This window comes from Lepisosteus oculatus, chromosome 6 (genome assembly GCF_040954835.1).
Source record: "Lepisosteus oculatus isolate fLepOcu1 chromosome 6, fLepOcu1.hap2, whole genome shotgun sequence".
Lineage (NCBI taxonomy): Eukaryota > Metazoa > Chordata > Actinopteri > Semionotiformes > Lepisosteidae > Lepisosteus > Lepisosteus oculatus.
The window spans coordinates 46,840,143-46,856,498 of NC_090701.1; the positions used below are offsets into that span (position 1 = coordinate 46,840,143).

The window sequence follows — 16,356 nt, forward strand, 5'->3', positions numbered from 1 at the left end:
TTAATAATCATCCAGTGGGAGGACTGATGCAGCACCAGCAGTGATCACTCCCAGGTGGGCACCACAAGCATTGAACCCGTGTTCATCCACCATCAGTTCCATTGGGTTGGTCGAAGAGGGTTCTCTTCTCCCAGCTTGGCCAAGACAGTCGCACCAGAGGAGGCCAGAAGAAGTGTCTTAAAGATAGGATTGAAGCTCATCGTCAGTATCAGCTCCTGGGAGATCGCGGCACCTCGCTGACCCGGATGGAGTAAAAAGATCAGGGAAGCAGCCCAGCACTTTGAGACTCAAAGGTGACAGAAAGAGGAAGAAGAACTACTGAGAGCGTTAAAAGAGGTTGTCATGGCCGAATTCCAGATATCTCTCCTGCCAACACCAGCTCGCCCTGTTGGTGAGGGTGTGGGTCCTGAATTAGGCTCTGGATTCATGTCAGCAATGTTTCAGCTGTGGGGCCTTCTTCAGGTGTGGGTGTTGACACCAAAAGAAGGCTCCACAGACAAAACGTTGGGTTTCTTTTCTTCTTTTTTCAGCATGGAATAAACCTGTACTTGTTCCTTTGCAGCCTACGCATGCTGACGCCGTTGCTAACTACTTGGAAGTTCAACATGATTGTTTACCAAAAACATCTCATCCATTTTCCTAAAAACCAAAAATCCCACCTGTAGTCTCAGATTTCAGGTCTGATGATGTCCTTAGTCCTCAGACTGAAATAATCCACTCTGTGGTTACCAAAACGTACTCTTAGATATCAACGCCTATCCCGTACGGAAAGTATCAAGTATCAAGTATTACATATGTAGTAATAGTATGTTATTATTAAACTTGATTTTTATACAGTATCTTTAAAAGTGGCTTTTCAAAGGACTTTACAGAACAACAACAAAACAACAGAAGTCACACATTTGGCAACTACTACCGTGAATTTAGAGCGATTTAAGCCAAGCGGTTATCCTCGCGCACAAGGGACAGCCGACGGGAAAGCATGGAGAGAGGGATTTCTAGTCCAGGTCTGACACGCAAAATTCTTGACTTTGCTTTTCGCTGGGTTGCCACAACAAATACAGTCGTAAGTTGTCTTTTGGAGGAAACCAAAAAGCGGGCCGATTTTTTCTTTTTGCCCCCACAAACACCTTTCCTTCTCCCTAGGTGAGCTACAGCCAAACCGACGAGGAGAGCTACGTGAGGACGGACGACGAGGAGAGCTGTATCCGCACGGACGACGAAGAGGGCCTGCTGGCCCAGAGCGAGGAGTGGAATGAACACATGCGCCGTCTCTTGAACAGCAGAGCCTGCAGCAGCTCGGACAACTAGAGCACTGTAACTTCTCAAGATTGTAGTTAGTTGTGTGTTTTAAACAAATCAAAGCTTTTCTTTTAACGCTGTTCCTTTTTTAATAACAGCATCTTCAGTATCATCATTCATTCAAGCCAACAGGACAAGAAACACAAAAGAGCAGGTCAGGTGCTGTTGTTTTAAACAATAGCAGTATTATTATAATCGTTATAATGGTTGCTATTACAGTTACTCTTCAGATTAGTACTTAGTTATTTTGCACACACTGTATACAATCAATGCTTGGTTTACATCTGAAACACTAGTATCCTTTCCAAATAGAAAAGCTTTTTTTAGTTTTTTTTTTAATAGAACAAGTTGTAATACTTACAGTAGGTACACTTTAAAAATCATCCGTGTGCATATTTCAGATCCAAAACGACACAACACAGTTCAAGTAAAAAGCTTTTCTTTACATTTAATCACAAGACTCTTTGCCTAAGATAGTTCAAACTATAACCAAGGACCCAATCCAGAATTTAGAATAGAACCGTTTTTATTACAGCTACTCAGCCATATTGTTCTTGTAAATATATATATTTTTGCCTGATACAGAATTTCAAACATGAACTAGTGACACTGCTAAAAATAAATTATATATGTAAAAATCTAGTTTTTAATCCACAACATATCGAAGTGAAAACTGTGAACCAGTCTGGAGAATCTCAATAACAGAGCTGTCTATATACCACAGGTGCCATAAAATCCAATTGACTTTGAGAATTAGTGTTCAATCTTCCATTTTGTCTTTTGGGTTGGTGTTTTTTATTGTTGATCCAAGCATGTGTAAAGAAAAGGGGATAATAGATATTAGACGTACATTGTTTTGAAGCATACAGCTTTATTTTTTAGTGTAAAAGTGAACTTGCTGTTCTGTTTTTTTTTTAAATTATTTTCAACTGTGTGCACTGCCTACGATTCCCATAGGGCCCTGCATGTTCTTCACTGTGCAATATTGCACAGTTGCTCATGGGAGTTTGGACTAGCCAAAAGAAGCAAAGGTAACAATAGATGTATAACTATAAGATTATAAGAGCTGACATTTAAAATACGCCACTGATTTAATAAGCTTTTTAAAGCCATGGAGATATTGGAATTGGTATTCAAGGCATTGAAACGGGTCTTTTCAGTTCTTCATTTCACTGCATCTCTGAAGAAGACATTAAATAACAGTTCACGTTCATTCTTTTTTTAATTTGAGCAGAGAAATTTGAACACAGAATTTCAAATGGTCTTTACAGGTTTCGAGGTTGGATTGTTGGTACTGACAGTCGTATGCCACTTTGAACAGTGACAGAGAATACAGATGTTGTGTGTGTTGACAGCACTGGAAATTCTTTACATTTGAAATGCATCTGATCTTGACTTTTTTTCAGTAAACAAGAGCAACATAAACCAAGGAACAGTGTTCTGTAAGCGCTTTTATGGTAACCTCCGGAAGAATGCTCTTAAAATGAGTTACTGGATTGTTAGAAACCTGAATGAATATTTGAATTTTGTTTTAGTGATGTCTTTGGTTGGCAATTAGTGCTGAGTCTGTTTTCAAGGGTCCTCTTCACAAAATGATCACAAGTAACTACTATACTTCAGAATATGGGATTGAACTAGAGGCACACTATTTCCACATTTATAGTAATTGTGGTCATATATAGTTATATATAGTATTTATAGGAAAGAAGCTCTTATAATCTAAAAACTGACAAGACACTCTGACTGCTTCAGTGATGGTTTCAGAGAGGTTACATTTTCTCAAACATAACTTGGACATGACGCACACAGTTTTCTTACCAAGCCAAACCATTTTTTTCACTTGATGGAGATGCAGACCTTTCACTTCCACCTCACTCTCCTGAGTGAGGAGACTAAATGAAGATATCGGATACAGAAGTGCTTGTTCAAGCTCATCTGAAGCAGGGCATCCACATTCAGCATTTAAATCACTTTGTTGTCCGTCACCAATGTCTCGGTGTGCTAAAATAAGAGGATTGTTGAATGTTCTTGTTTTCTGTGTTTGGTTTGTATTTGAATAGAGGTGTGCTTCTGACCCAGTTAAAATTGTGCTTCACTCCTCTTGCAAAGCCAAGGGCCTAAGCAGCTGTACGAATCTGTTCTCTTACAGAAATGGAACCTGCACGGTTGGGCATGTTCCAATACTATATGTGCCATTTTGCAACCCTCACTCTACAATTCAGCCTTAAATTTCATTCTTGTGTTGCTACACAGAGCAGGGCACTTGTGAGTTAGTAAAACCTAAATGGAATGATAGCACAGGAGTATGATACCAGTTGACTCAGGATAAATACCCACAGCATATATAGCTAAATCAGTTTAAAAAACATTTCCTCACTTTGCATGGATGTTTATTTCTTAACTTTTTTTGTTAGACTGTAACATATTTTGAAGCAGGAGCAGAGGAAAAAGACATTTATAATTGCTCTGATGTAATTGTATGTTGTAGTATTGAAGTACGTTTCCAGCATATAAGTATGTACATTTCTTTCAGTTACCTGTGTCAGTTACGGCACCATTCTCACACATAGAGAAGGAGAAGGGTAAAAATAATAACCTTCGATTTCATCTGTTCACTGAATTATGCCTTTTTTTTCTTTGTCCTACAAGAGCCCTTTGTACAAAGCAAAAGAAAAATCTCAGAAAATACAGAAGAGTTTCTATTGTAAAACCTTACACATGTACAGATATGTACACACTGGCTGAAGTTTGCACATCCCTTGTAAATAATGAGAAAATGTTCATTCTCTGGTTAATAAATAACAGTGATGATGCGCGTAAAGCAAACAAACTGATGTTTATGCATATTTGAAAAAATCAATCGAAAGTCCAAGGACAAATTTCTGTAACGGGTATAGAAACTTTCACTGTCTATAACTGTAAATAGGTAAAGGAAATCTTTCTAATCGAGACCCCCTAGGACAACAGTAGCTGTTGGTATTGCAACAACAGTATTGGGCCTCACAGCAACACCTTGTTGTCACTTTAGGATAAAGGATCTTTTTAACAGCTCCCTGGACTAGAGTGCAGGAGGAGTGTGTAATAGGGAGCTGGCAGGTAGTTTGACGTTCAGCCTGTTACACTTGCATTTCTGCCAATGTACTGTATATTCACGCCTGCAGCAGCCTGATGTCCTGCTCGGGGTGTGACTGGAGATGGAACTCTGTCCATCTCTCTTGCCCTTCCTGTGCCCTGTCAGCAAAGGACTGGGTGTTTGGAGTTTCAATATATGGTCAGGGACAATTGTTTTAAGGCACTGTCTATCTGTCTGTCGCCCGCAGTTCTTTTGGTTATAAACACAATTAGCCATACGAAGACTCCAAAGCTTTCACTATGTAAGCAACAGCTAGTTCTAGTTTAAACCGATAATTAGAAATATACTTAGAGAGCTAAATTAGGGACTTTCACCACTGGTTGTGTTCAAGGTTGACTTTCTCGTGGAAGGAAATGACACAAGGGTGACGTGGATGTGAAGTTCATTTGATGAAGAGCTCAGTTTGTTAAAGAAACAGCTTACCAGGCAGGAGACAATATATGCAACGTGTGTGGCAGGGTGTCCTGGAATGTAATTCATTCAGAGCAGATAAGTAGAGACGTTTTAAGGTTCTTTTTTTATTGGATGCAATTTCATACACTTTCAAATATGGAAAATTCCTCTTAACGGGAGTCCGTTGCCTTTTAAAGTGATAACCTTGTGTGTTCGGTCCTGCATGTATCAGATGAATACGGAAAGCCCATATCCTTGAATCGAGTAACAAACGCAAATACAAATGCACAGTTTTCACATGCGCGGTTCAATAAGTCTTTCAAATGAACGTTGCTGTCACCCTGAACAGGGTTTTCTGCTGTGTGCCGTCTGCTCGAGAAAGGGGTTTCAGAGCAGAGGTGTCCTGTGCTGGGATGGGGCGGGACCAGTGTGTGCAGGTTCTCATCACAACTCAGCTCCTAATGAGCTAAACTCAGCTGCTTGTTGGCCTAACTGGACCAGTTGAACAGCGTGTCCAAGCTCTAGGTTCTGCTGCGTTCAGAGACCTTGAAAGCCTAAAGAGCCATTGGCCCTGCAGGACCAGAACTGGACACTCCTGCCGCAGGGCTGTGGCGACTGAGTCTTTGTTGGGAATGGTACGACTTCTCTTACAGTACGAAAGGCTGAGAGTCTGTTTGGAGCCACAGACAAGTAGCTGTGTCCAGGGAGGCTCTTAGTCTTGGGAAGCGGGGAGCAGATGGGAACTATCTGCACACAGCCTGGCTCTGCCCATCTTTCAGTACACTGTGGCCGTGTCTAGGTCTGCCTAACTCGGAGGCCAGACCCCTTATTTATTTTCTGTGTTTTCTTTCTCCCCGTTTTTCATAAGATCACGCCTGTAGTGTTGTTGTGTAAATACTGCGAATCATGGTTGCAGGAATGGAAGAAAAAAAAAAGCTTACAGATAAAAATATGGTTCACTCAGCTGAAATAAGCTGTATGTACGAAACCGCCTTTGTCCTGAATATTAAGGGCATTGTATTCTGAACCAAAAATGTAAAAACTGTCCAGTCACCATGACTAACTATACGAAACCTTTTAACGTTACTACTGTACTTGACACCACTAGAAGTAATATACTAAGTGTGGAAACACTAAATAATTCTGATTTCACATCATTCATTGGTATTGTAATAGAACTACTGATGTCTGTTTTGTATTGTTGTTAAGTATTGTTTTTTTGTGTGTTGGAAACAACTGGGACATGTTATATTTTGAAGTGATTAAAATATTTAACTGTGTGTCTGTATTTTGGAATGGAATTATTACTTCATTAAAAAGAGGATTTTTAAAAAGCTAAGCATGCTTTATTAAAGTATCCCTCACCTTCCACCCCACCTCTCAATTAAGTAACGTGCAACATTACTTCAGGACTCCACTCAGAAGAAAATCTGATTCAGTTTAAAAAAATAATTTCTGTACATTAGAACTGTAATGAAACATACCAGGTGAAGCACTCAACTAAGAGAAAAGTAACTTACAGCATGGTCGCCTTTTCTGAAGAAAATATGTTTAATTGATCTAATAGTGACTGATGTTTGTTATCCTTTTTCATTTTTAATTTCTTCGGCTGACTGAAGTTGAGTTTAAGAGTGACAGAAATCCTGCAAACACACGGATATGATGGGACAGCCCTGGTCTAGAACGTTATTTTTTTAAAACAAAAAGGTCTAGAAAAATAATTGAATATTAATTTTACTGCTTGCCACTAGGTGTCTCTCTTCTTCAGGAAACTTAAAACACACTAAGCAATCAGTACAGTACTAGTCGGTTATAATCATTAATTTCACTGTTTAAAACTGCGAAAGGGAAGAACGTCCTCCTCCACAACAGAAAGATGACAATGAAAAGGAGAGATAATATGCTGATTCCCACATTTACAGTGAAGTCCGACTTATGAAGGTAAGGGAAGATCTCAACATTGGGGAGAATTAAAATAGTAAAGCCTTGTAATAACTGACTCTTAATGTCTTATTAAAGGTTTCAGAATGTGGCACAATTTTGGAATATTTGCTAGCATTCTGTTTCACGGTTTTCTATCGGAAGGTTTCAGAAATCAAATGCCAATATCCTTGTGGACTTAATGTATTGTGTTTTAAGATGTCTCGGAGACAGAGATTTGACCACACTCTGTTGTAATAAAAGAAACCGTATAAAAGTAATAATAATAATTGCTTACACTTATATAGTGCTTTTCTGGACACTCCACTCAAAGCGCTTTACAGGTAATGGGGACTCCTCTCCACCACCAGTGTGCAGCCCCACCTGGATGATGCGACAGCAGCCATAGTGCACCAGTACTCTCACCACACACCAGCTCTCAGTGGGGAGGAGAGCAGAGTAATGTAGCCAATTCATAGATGGGGATTATTAGGAGGCCATGATTGGTAAAGGCCAGGGGGGAATTTGGCCAGGACGCCGGGGTTACACCCCTACTCTTTTCAAGAAACACCCTGGGATTTTTAATGAGTCAGGACCTCGGTTTTACGTCTCATCCGAAGGACAATAGTGTATATGATGAGTTACTTGAGTGTCTGTGGTAGTGGAATTCCTCACCCCCACCCACACTGACCACAGGAGCACTATTTTACAATGAAGGTTAAGAACTGTAAGCCTGTGAACATTTAAAAGGACCTTTGTTTTGTGTTTCTTCATAGATCCATCCAGTTAAAGTTCAACGCTTTTTAAACGATGTTCACAACACTGAGGAAACATACAGTGCACATCCAAGGCAAGTAAGCAGCTTTCTGAATTTGTGCCACGGCTCTTTGTAGCATTTAAAATGGAAATACCTGGACTGAAAAGGTCTGTTTCCCCACCAGTTTATATGGAAACTGAAGCCAGGAGTTCCCTATACCTGATCCTGGAGTCTCACACACACATCTGCTGGATTGCATTCCTGCCTGTCTTAATTACTTAATTGAAGCCATGATTGAGCTCACAAGATGCGTGGTTGGTTTGGATTGGATAGCTTTTTTGCTCTGCTTTTAAAGGGTTGGGATTTTATTTTATTTCTGAAATGCTTTAGTGAAAAGGCAATATCCAATGTGTTTAAGAGCTAGAAAGAGTAGAAAAAGTTAAAGGTTAAAATAAAAGCTGTCATTAAGTCAAAGGAACAAGTAATAGGTTTATGCCATGCTGAAAAGATAAGAGAGAAAACATGTTTCGGGTGTGTGTTATTAAGTCAGTTAAGGGGTATGGCTGTGTCACTGAGTGTTGGGCTGGAACAAAAACCAGGAGGTGTGTAGTCTTCCAGGATCAGGACTGGGAACCCACTGAGCTCTGAGTCTTGGGAGAAAAAACACAGGTCCTCAGCTGCAGAGAAAGTCCTGTGATGAGCCTCTGACAAGAATCAAAACAGATGGGCCTAGCACTTGCTACACAGCAAGAAAAACAAGCTGCAGTGTGCATCAGGAGCTGTCAAATAACCGCTGCTCAAACAGGTGAAGTGCAAAACTGCATATGGGAGCTTGTTTTCTTAACACAGCTGTGGATACTACAGGCAATCTATAAATGGCAGATTTAAGTACAAAACTGTGTTAAAGGGTGTCACAGTTGTAACACTGTTACGGCTCCTGGTATAGACTCGGGACAGCCAGGAGTCCCCTTCGATGTGCAACACAACACATTTTTAAAAGCCACGTTCATCTGTGAGCGAAAATTTCCGTGTCGCGTCTTTTTCTGTTGCTGTTGTGGATTACCCTAGTAAAAGCCCGGTCAAAAATGGCCAATCAGTAATCGAGTACGTAATATGTTTCGGGAGCGCAGAAAAGAAGAGCGGAATAAGATATCTCGAAACGGGTACGTCACATCAAGTCACCGTGACGATGCATTTGTATTTTATCTGGTTTGGAGGCCGTCGGATCCATGTAACTAGCGAACGGTAGGCAAGTCACAATGTCGAGCTGGACACGTAGACTACTGGTGGTCTTTTACTAGAACTTAACACGTTTCCCTGCTAAAAATCAGCGCTGCTCCGCCAAAACAAAAGCGTGAAGCAAATGTGGAGCACATAAAGACTGCTTAGCAATTATACGTAATCGGCATTAAAGCGTATTGTTTTCCTTGCGGTTTGTCTTGTATTTTATTAAATGGGGGGTCTGTGAACACAACCTGTAGCCCTTCGGATTGCAGTCGCCCTCCCAGTGACAGCGGCAGTAGCAGAGAGGAGCTTTTCAGAGCTCAAGTGGATTAAAACACACCTGAGGTCAGCCCTGACAAAAGAGACCATCTCAGTGGACTGGCCATGGTGAGCATCGGCCATGATGAGGTGGCCAGCTGCTACTGTATGAAGATGTAAATGGTGATATTGCCTCCAGAAGCCCAGGCGAATTGATTTTTGTTAACGTTTTTTTAATCTGATGTTCCCAACTGCAAAAATGTACTGATCTCACCTCCCTTGTTACTTAGTGCACTTATTTCTTACACTATGACATTCATTTCTACAATTCCTTTCTACAGAGTTTTCAATACAATATTCTGTAAGTCAGGATTTGCTATCATTTTGAAGTAACAGAGATCCTGATTATCGATATTTATTGTGATTGATGTTCCTATTCATGACTTTCAATGTTAAAATACGTTAGCCTTGTAAAACGGGTGCTTCTTGTTCTTGATTGTAAATCATTATGTGTTCTTCAGAGCTGGTCAATATAAATTTTCTAGTTGAATAATTCATGTATCTAATTGTTCTAAACAGTACAGTTAGTTTGGGGTGGGAGCTGATGATACAGTAGTAGTGTATGTGCAAATAGGGAGATCTTCCCTTGTGCTCCCAAACGTGAGGGCCAGCCCTACCAGAAGGTTATGACAAGCCAAGAAAAATAAACAGCAACCTACTGTAAGATGCAACCCCTAGATGGTAAAACATCTATATAAAGCGTAAGTGTACATTTCCAGCTTCTTTAAAATGACTCATTCTGCTAGGCTGAAGTATCGTTCAGCCAGGCCTATCCTACACACTGCATCTATTGCAATGGATTTGTGTCTCTCTGCACGCGATAATCTACCCAATCAGTTATAAATCCAGTCCATTCATCCACCTAAGCATCCGTTTGCTAACAGCTTTATCCAGTACAGCGTCACAGGGGAGCTGAAGCACTATCCCAGCAAGCAGCCGGCACAAGGCAGGATTCGCCCTGGGCCAGAAGCCAGCTCCAGCACTCACACACCCACACGAGGCGCAGTTTTCCCAGAGGCCAACTAACCTGCCAGCGTTTCTTTGAACTGTGGGAGGAAACCAGAGCACAAGGGGAGAACATACAAACCCCACACAGATAGCACCCCAGGAATTGGACCCCGGGCCCCAACGCTGCAATACTAACCACTGCACCACTGCGCCCATAGGCGAGAGCGAGTCTTCATGAACCCCAAGGGGGCAGTTTGATTTTACAGCAGCAGTTGGCGTGCGGACGGAAAAAACAAAACACGACGACAACAACAACACGCATCCACATTTGCGGAGAAAATTGAGTGTTAAGTAAATCCCTCCATTTTCTTATCGCTTCTTCCAATTTAGGGTCACGGGAGAGCCGGTGCCAATCCCAGCATGCAACAGGTGCACCAGAGGGGTGCCGGTCCATGACAGGGGAGACACACAGACGCACGCACACACTCACAGCAGGCCCAGTTTTCCCAGAAGCCAATGAATGTGCCACAGTCCAGTAACATACTGGTAGGTTAATTCCCAGTTAACTTTCCCCTATGTTGTTGGACTGTGGGACATACAGTAGATAGCACCCCAGGAATTGAACCCAGGGCCCCAGTATCCTTTAAATAGGTGGAATGTTTAATGCTTTTATCTTTTATGATCTCTTGAGGCGAGAAAAATCTCTTGGCTCCCTTCAAGAAATGCAGCTGACACTTCCTGGATGATTCATTAAGGAGAACAAGTATTTGCCCTTTCATTGGCATGGCCTACAAACGAAAAAAGAAAGAAAAGGTATTCCTGAGAAAATCTAGCACTTTTGATTGAATTCTGGAGTGTGTGAGTATCAGTAAAGGCTCATGGAAACCTACAAGTGTAAGTATGAGGATTGCATCGGAAGATGTAGAAGTTTGATTATACAGTAATGTCTTCCTTTAGCAATTTAATTTCCTTTACCAGATCTTTTTTTTTTCTAGACATTGGGATATGATTAAATATCACATTATGCTATTATTATCACTGTGAAAAAATAAACATTTCTATTAATTCTTCCATTGTCTGTTTTTGATAGTTTCTGTATTTTTTTCTTTGGCCTAATTTTTTTAAGAAGTCATCAGGGATGATTAGTTGCCTCGATAAATAAGCTAACAAAATGTCATTTACAGAAAGGGAAAATGTAGCATTTGGAAAAAGAGAACTGATAATATTATATAGATAAATTCTGCCATTTTTATTTACATGTAATTTCCGTGCTCATAAATCTTTAATAAAAATGTGATGTTTTATTAATATTCTGAAAAGCATCCTACTGTCTGTTGGCAGCGTTAACTTTCTCAGAGCTCAAAACATTATTTCTGCTTTCATTATTAATGTACTTGTTGGGCACCTTTTTAACTGAGGCACATTATACATAATAATGATGTCAAACCATAGACATAAGGAAATTTCACTAAACGGTCTTGGCTTTTGTTACGTCTCGCGAAACTCCTCGTCGCCTGATACTTTATTTATTTAAAAAATAAATCCTGAGAAAAATACTGAGCAATCAATTAAAAAAAAAGGTTTTCCTACATTTAAACTGCGGCCTCGAATCCTGAGTAATTGTTTTTTTTTTTTGCTCAGATGCAGCTCCTTTGCTCCCTGGGACGTCTCTGCATAATTAAAGCACAGCCGTCTGCGATTCGAGACCCCCCACGTCTTCACCCAGGAGGTCACAGACACAAAGAGAACAGGGCTCTCGGTGTTGGGGGGTCCGTGCGGTGTACGGGCCCGATGCAGGCGATGCAGCCCGGCTCCCCCATTGCCCAGGGAACACAGGTAGAACTGGCACAGGGGTGCCAGGCAGACGAGCGCCACCAACACAGAGGCCGCGCAGTGGGGCGCCCCTTCTGACCCCCTTCTGCGCCGATAATCAGAGAGGAACAGCGGCTCTTGAGCACCAGGAGACCCTGCCTGGTGCCTGGTTAGGCACGCTATAGTTCTCACATGTCCGCATCTGCCGTCGTTAAGGTGCGGGGGGGTTTCTGGCGTGTTTTTTTTTTATTTAAGGCCTTTTAACTTTGTAATTTAAAAAAAAAAGCTTTAAAATATCCTTGGTTGTACACAGGTTTTCCAAAACCAGTACCTGCGACCACTCCCAACAAAAACCGGATTTTTCCACCCCTTGTCATATCTCCAGTACTGTATTTTGTTAACTCTCGATTTTTTCTTCTTTCTTTCTCATGTTTCGGGAGGGGGAAATCGTTTAAAAAAACACACACTGTGGTATTTGTGGTGATCTGGTCAGGAGGAGAATGAAGATAATGCAGACGCCTCTGGAAAAAGACGGACCTTTTCCTTATAGAGTCAGCTCCTGCTATCGGGGTGACTAGACAGAAGGGGACGTTTCTGCCGCTTGAAAATAAACGACTGCGAAAGCTTAGGTTGTGAGCTACCAGGACTCCTAGTACTACAGCGTGCGTTTAATCGTTGTTAGCGTGGGATGAGCGCATAGTGCTGAAGAGCAAGAAATTAGCACCGGTATTGCTTTTGAGTAATTCCCCCAAATCGCCAACATATTATGTCATTTCCATGTCACAGCTGACCGATAACGGCGCGGGAACTTCGCCGTGTCTATGCAGAACGGCAGTAAAAAAAGAAAACTCAAACAATTCAGAGGCGAACGGAGAAAGCCCTGCAGAGAAACCAATTAGCTAAAAGGAGTCGGGGCTGGCCATTGAGCCCGGGTCTCATCCATTCCGCCGTCTGGAGCAGAGCGAGCCGGCCAGCCCCCCCGCTCGCCGCGGTCACGTGGGGCGGGGCGAGCGCGAGCGAGGGTGGGGTGAATGAAGAAAGGAGCCGCTTGTCACCCGCACACACGGCGAGCGGAGGGAGCGCGAGCGGGTGAGTCAAGTGGATTTAAAGATGCACTCTCCCCCATTGCAGTCGTGTTTGAGAGCGGGTCGGCCCGGCTGCCCAACAGCTGGACTCTCTCGGGCGTCCGTCTTCGCCTTACCGGTCTCGACGTTTCCGTCAGTGCCGGCTTTGAAAAACACAGATAGTGGGATGCATGCGTTAGGGACCGGTCTGCCCGGTGTGGGTGGGGGGTATGGTTTTGTTTCACGCATGAAGCGCACGGTAAAGTTGACAGAACGGTGCACATGCCCGCTCGGGCTGTATCAGGTGAATCCACGCAGTTAGCCTGTGGTGTGGCGTGTAAAAGCAGCAGTGTCGGAGTCTCTTCACGGTGAAGTTGCTGTATATCTATGCCTCTTAAGAGGGGAGACGTTTTTGAAACAACTCTCTGGGTTTGCGGGTTGATTTTCAAATACGAGATCAAAAGGCAAAGTTTATCTAGAATGAAAGACAGATGTGGAATCCGCCGGATATGCGATAGTGAGGATATACATGTATGGGGAATGCAAGTTTGCATCTTGAATATAATTTAAATGATGAATGAGAGAGATACAGTGCGTGATTATTCCATTCATTAGCGTGCACCTGCAGATGCTTAAGGTTGGTATCCTAAATACTAGATTTACTGCCTGTGCAGTGCCTCGTTTCTATTTTAGCCTTACTATAAGCCTCATGATAGTATTCTCTTTTGTAGGAAACATGTTCGCAATATTCCTTTAAGACAGGCCGAGACGTAAGCTACTAGGCGCGGCGTTGCCTGGGAGGTGGATACATTTTATCGAAAATGAAAGCAAAATGGGTGTAATACAGTCCGCACTGTCTAGTTCTCCATAATCTGCTTATATTTGTTTATTGTACACACAGACTTTGATAGACCATGTATGTAATTAGTTTTTCCGCCTTAAAAATAGCAAAGCAGTTGCATTATTGTATAAAATGCTTCTGATCATCACAGTTTTTGCAAAAGCATTTAAACTATAATAAAAACTACGTCCGAAAGGGCTCGTCTTCCCTCATAGTATTTCAGTGTGGTTTTAAGTTTCTGTGCAGAAGTTATCGAGCGCTCCGTAGTTCCTTTTACTCCGATATGTGTGAACTGTTTTTTTTTTCCAGTAACCATCACAGCTTGTAGTGGACCTTGGATTATTCGCTGTTGTAAACTGAATGACTAGTCATACCACTGGGATTTAATTTCTTTTTAAAAAAAGGTCAGTTCTTTTTGCTGTTAGCCGCGGTTGGCCCAATTTGTTTATTGCCGTGTTGCATTTTGAATTAACGTGCACATTTATGACGCATCCCGGAAATGTGTGGAGTTGATTGAATGAGATATTCTCCAGGGCTGTTCACGCCCGAGGCAGGTGATGACACGCCTGACTGCCGTGTGGACCGCTTTACGAAGGGCGCGGCTATTTGTAATAGTAGCAATAGTGATAGTACTACTATATGACTGAAATTCTGTATTTTCAGGTGGTGCGGGCGTTAGGACGTTGAAGCAGTTGATTTCCCCTGCAATTGCGTCGATTTAGCAGCATTTAATTATGTTATGTTGTTAATGCCGGTATAACTTAATAAGCGTTCCGAGGTTAGTGCGTATCTTATGTATTTCAGTACATTGGAGGCTAATATTACATATGTTTCTTTAAATCATACCTACCAAAAAGATGGTACTTCGGTTAGCACTCAGCCTCGTAAACTTTATGCACTTGCCTGTATGTGCTGTGACCTAGTTCACAACGTGTGTGTATTCTTTCTCTTTTATTTCCTAACATGACCAATACTCATGGCTAGTGCTTTATACATCATAAAGGTAGAAAGAACCGTCGTTTCTCCGAGCTCGGAAGAGATTCCTGGGGTTCAGTCCCCGTTGCGTCTCAATGAGGGAGCAACAGGGACTGACCACTTCTTTAACTGGTACCGACGTTTGGTCCCTGTGAGGAACCTATATCATAAGTATTATTAGCTAAACTATTCTGTAATATTTTTACGGAATAATAGAACTTGAATCGGTTAGGTATGTAAATTATATATTTTTTTCTGCATCTATCGAGCTCTTTTGTCTCATTAAATTCAAAAGGGTGTAGAAAAAACTCTGCCCACTCTTTATGATGCTTTTTTTTGTGTGTGTCTGCTACATATGCTTGTGTTTTCCAAACTGGATATTCTTAGCGTGGTGCTCTTCTCTGTTAAATGATGATGGCACCAGTCAGTGGAAATCCTCTGGAAGGCCATAAAAGAGGCTGTTTTGGTTTGCTCATCAAGCAATATGGAGTTTTCCCAACAGGAGTTACCATAAGTCAGGTCAAGGAAGGCTCTTTCAAAATCAATAAAATTGTCTTGATCGATCTCCTTAGGAAGTCTGAAGAAAACATACAGTACACTCACTCTTTGCTCTGCCTGTTGGCGTGGTGAATTGATATTCAAGACATCTCAGATTTGGCAATTAATGTTTTCATTGACGCTAGAATGGAAGTTGTTGCACTTGGTTTTACATTTAATCCTGCACATTGAAATTCTGTTTAGTTCAAAATAAATTTTGCTGTGGTTAATCTCCTTTTTAATGGGGAAACACCAGTCTTCCAAGTTTTCATGCCAGTTATGATCATAACGCAACAAATGAACAATTTAAATTGGAAGTCAGATCTCCTTTTTTGATGATTTGAATCTGTTGCTAATTGAAAAGTAGTAGGATGTCTGCCTCTCTAGGACTAGAGCGGCTCATCCCCGCTGTAGTGCGAAGTTCCCAAATTCACATCTCCCAGTTAAAATAACCAGTGATCCTAGACCACTATTTAAGGTGGAACTGAGCACCTTATCGTAAAACCTAAATGAGTATCAGGGTCCCGTTCTGTGTGCAGTTTTGTATCATGGAGCTGAATTCCTAGTGATTAATCGATAGACTGGTTAGAGAGAGAGGAAGAGGTGATCCGTGTGGTGGCGGAGCGAATTCTTACCGTCCTGAGAGTGACATCGTTCAGGAAACCCGCAGACCTGACCAGGGTCTCCCATCATTGGATGCTTTTAAACTTCTCATTTTTTTTAAATAAAAAATAGCTCCACAGTACAGCACATCCAAGGAAAATGCTATTAATTCCCACAAAGAAATTGAAATGGAGTGGTTGGTGTTAATGCGTAATATTTTATGACTTTATGAGCTCGTGTTCAGTAGTGCTTCCATACAGTGGCAGCCAAGGTTTGGCCCTGGAGATCCTGTGGGTTTTTCTTAAACTTTTTAGGGCAGGGGTGGCCAAATCTGGACCTGGAAAACCACCGTCTGTCAAGGCTTATAGATCACCCTAAAATCATCAGTGGATAAAGACATGGAACATGTCCTGATTCTTGCCGTGCACCCACCTGAAATAGGGAGAATTGAGCACAACAAATGATGTTGTTCTAACATGGCCAAACGTGTCTGCAAAGTGCACAGAAACCGAAGCTGATATACGGGTGC

At 41.8% G+C, this 16,356-nt stretch overlaps 2 protein-coding genes across 17 annotated transcripts in view; both read left to right on the forward strand.

The window, feature by feature from the left end:
* Positions 1 to 6,108, forward strand: part of dtna (dystrobrevin, alpha) — a 146,099-nt gene extending 139,991 nt beyond the window's left edge. For 15 of the 16 annotated variants that reach the window (XM_069191494.1, XM_069191500.1, XM_069191493.1 and 12 more), the window contains one exon: positions 1,147 to 6,108. In XM_069191494.1, the coding sequence (XP_069047595.1) occupies positions 1,147 to 1,311 (165 nt within the window). In that variant the 3' untranslated portion in view covers positions 1,312 to 6,108. The remainder of the gene's footprint in view (positions 1 to 1,146) is intronic. The other variant, XM_069191503.1, reaches the window with a different exon arrangement.
* Positions 6,109 to 12,817: 6,709 nt separating this feature from the next.
* The window catches only part of mapre2 (microtubule-associated protein, RP/EB family, member 2), a 49,504-nt gene continuing 45,965 nt past the window's right edge, over positions 12,818 to 16,356 (forward strand). Inside the window, exon 1 of the mRNA XM_015353600.2 lies at positions 12,818 to 12,896. The gene's annotated coding sequence lies outside the window, so the exon portion shown is untranslated. The remainder of the gene's footprint in view (positions 12,897 to 16,356) is intronic.